This window comes from Pinus tabuliformis, chromosome X, assembly GCF_031772625.1.
Source record: "Pinus tabuliformis cultivar Carrire ecotype Pingquan chromosome X, CPIR1, whole genome shotgun sequence".
In the NCBI taxonomy this organism is placed as follows: domain Eukaryota; kingdom Viridiplantae; phylum Streptophyta; class Pinopsida; order Pinales; family Pinaceae; genus Pinus; species Pinus tabuliformis.
The window spans coordinates 17154353-17164177 of NC_142308.1; the positions used below are offsets into that span (position 1 = coordinate 17154353).

The 9825-nt window shown below is 38.6% G+C and overlaps 1 protein-coding gene across 1 annotated transcript; it reads left to right on the top strand.

Moving 5' to 3' along the window:
- The first annotated feature begins 8129 nt into the window (after window positions 1-8129).
- On the top strand, window positions 8130-9249 carry LOC149138099 (disease resistance protein RML1A-like). The gene is made up of 3 exons (XM_089450248.1): window positions 8130-8133; window positions 8525-8685; window positions 8809-9249. The coding sequence occupies exons 1-3, from the start codon at window positions 8130-8132 to the stop codon at window positions 9247-9249; spliced, it is 606 nt and encodes a 201-aa protein (XP_089306374.1).
- The last annotated feature ends 576 nt before the right edge of the window (window positions 9250-9825 follow it).

The window sequence follows — 9825 nt, forward strand, 5'->3', positions numbered from 1 at the left end:
CATGCATTCACCAATAAATATATAAAATCTTAATAAATTTGATTAATAAATGTAAATAAGAATAAAAATATTTTTAAATATAGAAATTTGAAATACATACAAAATATAAGTAGTAGTATAAATTAAGATCCATTTAACCATATAAATTAAAACAAGTGCTACATGGAAACTTAGTTCATCTAAACTAATAATAATTGTTAATAGGCAAATCCATTGCTATCATAAAGCCTAATACACAAATCTGTTGCTATAGTAAAGCCTTTACAAATAAATTGATATATGAAGTGGAGAAATTAATTGCCGACTTGCATACATTTTGGTGGTTAGTAACCACTAATAGGTCTATACATTTACATTTTTGCTAATGAAGAACACATAAATAACAGTGGGCAATAAGTCATGGTGAGTTTATTTCTTTATATATTATTCCTATACATTTTTTAGGCAAAGACTTGTATAAATTATGATGGACAATAACTAATGGTAAATATGTTATTTACCTAAATATGAGTTATTTTCAAGGATTTATATTTTGGGTAGTTTTGCCGCTACAAAAAATATCGTGGCATGAATATTGCAAATATATCTAGAAATTATGTTAAAACATGTGAGACAATTATCACATGGCATTGTATGCAAAGGGTACACTGAGATCTTTAAGATAAATTGGCTAGTTGAATGTTAAAAAATATTTTTTTAATAACATTGAAAAATAAATATTTTTTTTTTCAAAGTTAAACATTATAATTTACATTAGTGAATGCTAAACTAATAATGGTCAAAAGACAAATTGATTGCTACCATCCTCCCTTGCAAGGACTAATAATGACATATTCATGAGAAATATATTTCAAAACTTCATATTTAAATGAAACTATTATTTATATTTCATAAAGCTTGGATTATATGGCCAAAACCATTACATCAAGAAGAAAAAAATATAATTCTGACAGCTTCAATATTCAAGTAGAGCCATAAGAAGGTCTTCTTGTCTCTACATTAAGATGTAAAAATTATATAAATATAAATAATATTATTAAAAATGAGTATATAACCATCTTACAAAATAGTAATTTACAAAGTAAACACTTTAAATTGTTAATTATAAATACATTGAAAAATTAAAGTATCATAGATCTATCTTAATTATGGATTTATCAAACCTCTAAAAAAATCAAATCTATCCAATTCTTTTTTCCTTTTTTTCCACATTTCAAAAATTTGATTCTTTCTCAACACTTTCTCAATTTTTATTATACATTTTGAAAAGTTTGATTCCTTGCGTAAATGTAAAGATAAAATAAATCTATATTATAATTCGCTAAACGAAATTGCCGGCACTTCCAACTCTCCAAAAATTTGATTCCTTCCGTAAGTGTAATGATAAAATAAATCTATATTATAATTCGCTAAGCAAAATTGTCGGCACTTCCAGCTCTCCACCAATGGCTTTCTATGCCATTTTCACATGTTATGTGTAGGTCGTGGGTGTTGATAATGCTTCAAATATTAAAATTACGGTACAACTCCATTAAGCTCATTTGTTGGTAGATACTTTGCATTTGTTCTAAGACAGTACGGCATCCTCTTCCACCTCTGCGTCCACCTCGAATGCCAAAATCAACTACAATGTTTATGACATTTTTATTAACCACCACGGGCCTGATTGCAAGAAAACATTGGCCACCTATCTGTATGATCGCTTTCGCAAACATGGATTGCGGGTATTCCTTGACTAGTGGGAATTTAAAGAGGGAGATATCTTCCCTTCCCAAATCGAAGGTGTTATCCGGATAGTGTCTATTCATATAGCTATTTTCTCTCCCAGATATGCGGAATCCATTTGGTGTTTGAAGGAGCTAGTGTTGATGTTGGAGTCGAGGAAAACTATCATTCCCGTCTTCTACAATGTCCAGCCATCCAAACTTTAGTGGACACAGTGAGCAACTGGAGTCTATGATAGAGTCTTGAGCATGTTCCTGTGGCTTCGTTGCATGCTCTGCTGTACTAGGGATGAAAATGGGGTGTATGCTCGATCCTAATTAAGCTCGAAGACAAGAAGACAATCGATTCTCAAACTGGTCAAAAGAAGCCTCGATATGACTCCAACATTATTGGAAAGTGGAGGGAGGCTCTTTCTCAGGTTGAAAACATAAGCGGTTTCGACATGGAAACTTATAATGGGTAAGAACTCCAACCCTTGTTTGTTAAATTCTAATTTTGAACAGCGCGGCGGATTCTGGAAAACCACCCGGTCTCCCCGCACCGCCATTCACCAAAGGCGGTATCCGTAGCTGAGGCTCCGACACAATCACACTCCGCCACGCGTCCTTAGTACGACGCCGAAAACCGCTCTCCCCGGACGCTAAAGGTAGTTTTGTTTGCGCGACCTTGGCGAGCGAATTGCGTTGGATCGAGTTTGGTGGCTCGGATCGGCGCGAAGCTGCGCGGAGGTTAACGACCGGGCGCGACGAATGGGGTGGCGACACGTGGCACCGAAGTGACGTCAGCCGACCCCCGCCCGCGTCAAATGAATTTTTTTTGTCGTTTTCCTCGTTGACCGCCGTGGAGGAAACGTTGTGGTCTTTAATGCATTTACGTAGTTTTGGTGGCGGCCTTTAATGAGATGATGGGCATACGTCCCATATGTTTAATATAGTTATGGGGACGTTTTAATATATGTTTTTTTATATATTTGTTTTATATATGTCGTAAAAAAGGTCTACGTGTTGTAGTTTTTTTTTTGTGTGTTGTGAGTGGTGGCTACGCACGATAGTGCGATTTTCTTTTGTAAATGCACAGCAGTGCGATATAGAAATGGGTATGTAATGTCTTGATTTAGCCATTGAAGAACAGAGAGCTGTTTATGTAATATCCACAGTAGTGGAAAATCTGTGAGTGCAACAAAGTCTATTTTGTAAATCCCTCTCTGCACAGAGGATGAAATATGTATCAGTCCTTTTGTTTTAAATTAATAGAAGTGTTTGTTGTGACTGTGTAATGGACTGTGTTCTGAGTTAATTTTTTTTAAAGAGGTTCTCTGCAAAAGATCCTGGACAGAGTAAACAGAGCATCGTCTCTGTGGTGAATATTTAATTGGTTTTGGGTATTTTCTCCATTGAAAAATACCCAACAGTGGTATCAGAGCAAGCTCAAGCTCTTTAAACGAGTTAAAGAAGTTGAAGGGAGAAGGTTTGTAGCTGCAGCAAAACTTCTCAGGCAGTTAGAAGACTCAGACAACAAAGGATTCAGGTATTCCTCAAAAGCATTTCTTTTGTTATTGCTGAAGACAGTTAGTTGTTTTAAAAAAAACCACAGTCAAGGATTTAAAGTCATAGTTCAGAATGCAAGGAATGGCAAGCACAAGCATGGGTATGTTCAACACCCAGCTCCCACAGTTTAATGGGAAAAACTATGATTATTGGGCAATAACTATGAAAGCCCTGTTTGCCTCTCAAGATTTATGGGAAATAGTTGAAGATGGTTTTGAAGAACCAGCAGATGAAAATGAGTTTAATAGATTAACTCCAGGAGAGAAGGATCTGCTGAAGAGCAATAGGAAGAAGGATTCAAAAGCCCGTGTGTTGTTGTATCTAGCAGTAGACCAGAGTGTGTTTCCAAGGTTAGCAGCAGCTAAGACATCAAATGAAGCATGGGAAACCCTTAAGACAGCCTATCAAGGCATGGAGAGAGTGAAGACAGCAAAACTACAATTGCTGAGAAAGGATTTTGAGAACTTGAACATGAAGGAGTTAGATAACATTGACTCATTCTTCACTCATGTGATTGGTGTAATCACACAAATGAGAACTCATGGAGAAACCATTGAAGATAGAAGGATTGTGGAGAAAATATTGAGGGTCTTACCCTCAAGGTTTGATGCCATAGTCACCACCATTGAAGAGACAAAGGATCTCTCAAACTATTCAGTTGATGAGCTACATGCATCACTGATAACACATGAGCAGAGGTTGAGTAGGAATGAAAACTCATCCCTTGAGCAAGCCTTCAAGACCCAGATGTCCTTTGGAAGAGGAAGGGGTCAAGGAAGAGGAAACCGAAGAGGAAGAGGCAGAACCCAGAACAGAGGTGGAAGGAACAGCCCATCAAATGCACAAGGAAGAGGCAGCAATCCAAATCAGAACCAAGGTCAAGGCAGCAGCCAACAAAGAGATCAGTATCATGCTCAAGGACAAAGGTATGATAAATCTAATGTTCAATGCTATTATTGCAAAAAGTATGGACATTATGCTAGTGATTGTAGAAAGAAACAGCATGATATGAACAGCAGACAAAATGCAAATGTTACAAGAGAAAACAGCAGTCAAGAAAATGTCCTGCTAGCTTGTAACATGGCTGAAACACATAGTGAGGACATATGGTTTTTAGACTCAGGTTGCAGCAACCATATGACAGGGAATATAGCCCTCTTTTCAGCCTTAAATCAGAATTTGAAATCAGAGGTCACACTAGGAACTGATAGTAAAGTGTCTGTTATGGGAAAAGGGGAGGTAAAAATATTTACAAAGCAAGGAGAAAGGAAAACCATAGCAGATGTCTACTATGTCCCCGGAATGAGATGTAACCTCTTGAGTATTGGACAGCTTGTCCAAAAGGGTTACAATTTTTACTTTGTAAATGATGTGTGCACCATCATGGATATACCACCCAGCAAAAGATGCATTGCTGAAGTAAAAATGACAAGGAACAGAATGTTCCCTCTTAGGATAAGAGCAGATTTGAAGAACAAGAAGGAAATGGCAGCAGTCACCCAAGAGGCCTTCCAAAGCGTGCCAAAGGATGAAAATTGGTTATGGCACTTGAGATTCGGGCATCTAAATTCTGGAGGTCTAAACCTATTAAGCAGAAAAGGAATGGTAAGGGGATTACCATTGATAGAGAAACCGGACAGCCTTTGTGAAGGTTGCATTTTGGGAAAACAACACAGAGAAAGTTTTCCATCAGGGAAAAGCATAAGGGCAAAGGCACCCTTAGAGATTATCCACTCAGATTTGTGTGGACCAATGCAAGCTCCATCATTAGCAGGCAGCCTATATTTCTTAACATTCATTGATGATTTTACAAGGAAGACTTGGATATATTTCCTTAAAAACAAAAGTGAAGTGTTTGAGAAATTCCAAAATTTCAAAGCACTTGTGGAGAACCAAAGCGGGCTGCATATAAAAGTTTTGAGAACTGATAGAGGAGGTGAGTATATTTCCAATGAATTACTAAAGTTTTGTAGAGAAAATGGAATACATAAACAATTTACAACTCGGTACACCCCACAGCAAAATGGAGTTGCTGAAAGGAAGAACAGAACCATCATGGAGATGGCAAGGAGCATGTTGAAGGCAAAGCATTTGCCAAATGAGTATTGGGCTGAAGCTGTACATTGTGCAGTCTATATTTTGAACAGGTGTCCTACAAAGGCAGTCATGAACAAAGTGCCAGAAGAGGCATGGAGTGGGAGAAAGCAAGGAGTCACCCACATGAGAGTTTTTGGGTGTGTGGCCTATGCACACATTCCAGATAAGCTAAGGAAGAAGTTGGACAGCAAAGGGGAGAAGTGTATCCTTGTTGGATACAGTGATGAATCCAAAGCCTATAGGTTGTACATTCCATCTACCAAGAAGTTCTTTGTCAGCAGGGATGTTCAATTCATTGAAGAGGAAGCTTGGGATGGAAGCATAGAGAAAACAGTGAACATTAAAAACTGTTTGTCTCATGATGAGGATGAAGAGGAGGTGGCTGAAATGAATCCCCAAACAGCAGCACCAACACAAGAACAACAAGGTACACCATTGAGGATCAATGAGAGTGCTTCTCCAAGCACACCACAAGGAGGAAATTCAAGTGTATCTTCAAGCACTTGCACACCAAGTGAACGAGGTAAGAAGTTTAGAAATCTAAGTGAAATTTATGAAGAAGGAATGAATTCCTTATTTGCCTTGTATTGTCATGTTGATGATCCTATTCATTTCGAGGATGCAATTAAAGATAGGAAATGGATAGAAGCTATGGATGAGGAGATGAATGCCATAGAGAGAAACAAAACATGGGATTTGGTTGAGTTACCAAAAGGCAAAGAAGTCATTGGAGTGAAATGGGTTTATAAGACCAAGAGTAATGCTGAAGGCAAGATTGAAAGGCATAAAGCAAGGCTGGTTGTCAAAGGCTACAAGCAGCAGTATGGGAGAGACTATGAGGAGACTTTCGCCCCGGTTGCAAGAATGGAAACCGTGAGAGCAGTGCTGTCCATAGCAGCTCAAAACAAATGGAAAGTCTACCAAATGGATGTGAAATCAGCATTCCTAAATGGAGTGTTAATGGAAGAGGTTTATGTGGAACAGCCTCTCGGATATGAGAAGAAAGGTGAAGAGCACAAAGTGTGCAAATTGAAGAAAGCTCTTTATGGGCTGAAGCAAGTGCCAAGAGCATGGTACAGCAGGATAGATTCATATCTATTGGATAATGAATTTGACAAATGTGAAGGAGAACCCACAGTCTACATCAAGGAAAAGGATGGTAAAATTTTAATTGTTGTCTTGTATGTAGATGATGTTATTTTCACTGGAAATGATATTTATCTTATTGAGAATTTTAAATCAGTCATGAAAGATGAATTTGAAATGACTGACATGGGTTTGTTGAGATACTTCTTAGGCATAGAAGTAGATTAAAATGAAAAAGGAATTTTTATATCTCAAGCAAGATATGTAAATCAAGTTTTGGGCAGATTTAACATGCAAGAGTGCAAGGCAGCAATCACTCCCACAGTGATGGGATTAAAGCTCAGCAGAGAGGACAGCAGCAAGGATTTTGATCCTAGCTTGTATAAAAGCATTGTGGGCAGCCTTATGTATTTAACAGCAACTAGGCCTGATTTAATGTATGCTGTTAGTTTAATTTCCAGATTTATGGAGAGGCCAAAGGAGGCACATTGGCAGGCAGCAAAGAGAATTTTGAGGTATGTCAAAGGCACCAAAATGTTTGGAATTCTATATCATGCCTCAGAACATTCAGATTTGGTTGGGTACACAGATAGCGATTGGCCTGGAAGTGTAGATGATCGGAAGAGCACTTCCGGTTATGTTTTTAATATGGGTTCAAGAGCCATTTCATGGGCTTCTAAGAAGCAGTCCATTGTAGCATTGTCTACAGCAGAGGCTGAATATGTGGCAGCGACAGCAGCAGCATGTCAGGCAGTATGGATGAGAAGGATGTTGAGAAGCTTAGGCCAAGAGCAGGCAAAAGCAACAGTGGTCTTTTGTGACAATAGCTCTGCTATTGCTTTGTCAAAGAATTCAGTGTTTCATAAGAGAACGAAACACATTGATACAAGGTTTCACTACATCAGAGAATTAGTGAACAATGGAGAAATTGTCCTAGAACATTGCAGGACTCAGGAACAGGTTGCAGACATCTTGACAAAGCCACTGGTTCAGAAGAGTTTCGAATTTTTGAGAAAATGCTTGGGAATGACCGAACGCGCGGCTGTTAAAATTAAAGGGGAGTGTTAAATTCTAATTTTGAACAGCGCGGCGGATTCTGGAAAACCACCCGGTCTCCCCGCACCGCCATTCACCAAAGGCGGTATCCGTAGCTGAGGCTCCGACACAATCACACTCCGCCACACGTCCTTAGTACGACGCTGAAAACCGCTCTCCCCGGACGCTAAAGGTAGTTTTGTTTGCGCGACCTTGGCGAGCGAATTGCGTTGGATCGAGTTTGGTGGCTCAAATCGGCGCGAAGCTGTGTGGAGGTTAACGACTGGACGCAACGAATGGGGTGGCGACACGTGGCACCGAAGTGACGTCAGCCGACCCCCGCCCGCATCAAATGAATTTTTTTTGTCGTTTTCCTCGTTGACCGCCGTGGAGGAAACGTTGTGGTCTTTAATGCATTTACATAGTTTTGGTGGCGGCCTTTAATGAGATGATGGGCATACGTCCCATATGTTTAATATAGTTATGGGGACGTTTTAATATATGCTTTTTTATATATTTGTTTTATATATGTCGTAAAAATGGTCTACGTGTTGTTCTTTTTTTTGTGTGTGTTGTGAGTGGTGGCTACGCACGACAGTGCGATTTTCTTTTGTAAATGCACAACAGTGCGATATAGAAATGGGTATGTAATGTCTTGATTTAGCCATTGAAGAACAGAGAGCTGTTTATGTAATATCCACAGCAGTGGAAAATCTGTGAGTGCAACAGAGTTTGTTTTGTAAATCCCTCTCTGCACAGAGGATGAAATATGTATCAGTCCTTTTGTTTTAAATCAATAGAAGTGTTTGTTGTGACTGTGTAATGGACTGTGTTCTGAGTTAATTTTTTTTTAAAGAGGTTCTCTGCAAAAGATCCTGGACAGAGTAAACAAAGCATCGTCTCTGTGGTGAATATTTAATTGGTTTTTCGTATTTTCTCCATTGAAAAATACCCAACATTGTTGGCTTAGCTTTTGTTTGTTAAATTGATACATTTATGATTGGTAATTGTAATCTGAATATTATTCATTGAAGAGCAGCGGCTCCTCGAACACGTTGTAGAAGGAGTACTGAAAAACGTTCCGAGAAAAATCCATGTATCCAAATATCCAATCGCTTTGGATCAGAAAGTAGAAGATTTTGAAAGGAAAATGTATTTGAAACAGCAAAGCAGGCAGACTAGAGTGATAGGAATTGTGGGACTAGGTAGGGTTGGAAAAATTACCCTTGCAAAAGAAATCTTTAACCGTCGGGTATCCAACTACAATCAATCTTGTTTTTTGTCTGATGTCAGAGACCAACCTTTAAATTATTTGCAGACCATGCTTCTTAAGGACTTGGCTCAGTGGAATGGACAAATAAACAGCTCCGATGAAGGTATAGAGATGCTCAGAAAGTATCTCTCATCTTGCAAAGATCTCATCATTTTAGATGATGTGGATCATATCCAGCAAATGGATGCCTTACTTTTTCCAGCGAAGGACATCCTCCAACTAGATAACTTAATTTTAGTTACATCTCGCAATAAGGATGTTCTTAAACGCGCGGGAATTGTACAGTTTGAAGTTGTAGTTGAAGAGTTTTTGAATGCCTGTGATGGATTGTTGTTATCTCTTATGGTGCTTGGTGCACATCTGCATGGACAAAATGATTTGATGTATTGGGAAGCTCAATTGCGCAAAATCTCCAAAGTACTTCCCATGGATATCCAAAAAAGGCTTCAGATTAGCTATGACGGGCTTGATGAAGAGGAGAAGTAGATATTCCTAGACGTGGCTTGTTTCTTTATAAGAGAAGACAAGGATATAGCCATAAGATTCTGGGATGGATCCCGGTGGGAAGGAGAGCTTGGTTTTTTGAACTTACGAAACAAGTGCCTTCTGGAGGTAGACAAGTATAATCGAATAACAATGCATGATCATCTTCAAGATCTGGGTAGAGATCTCGCAAAGAAAGAACCTCCACATAGTCAGCTTCATCTTTGGCATCCAACTTACAACCTTCTTAATCTGCCCGACCGATCACATGTATGTATTTTGAATTTTTAGATCGGCTCTTGAAATGGTGTTGTGCTGTGAAGTTTTGAATTCTGAAACTAATTTGAAAAAATGTGATTGTGTTATAATGATTAAGTTTTGAATTGTTAAAATAATTTGCATAAATACTAATCGTGTTTTAGGTACGAGGAATTAACATGGTTGGCGAATGGCCTCCGTGATTGTTTGAAAAGCTTGCGGAACATATGAGCAGTGTGTAGTTGATTAGGGCTAAAGGTCATTCTGTTCAAAGCACATTCAGCACTACACAAACACCCCAACTAATATGGCTACACTGGG

Excerpts from the sequence above, each read along its gene's own strand:
- LOC149138099 (XM_089450248.1), top strand. Across the intron at positions 8,686-8,808 it reads AGACTAGAGTGATAGGAATT|ACCATGCTTCTTAAGGACTT; the intron begins GTGGGACTAGGT and ends AATTATTTGCAG.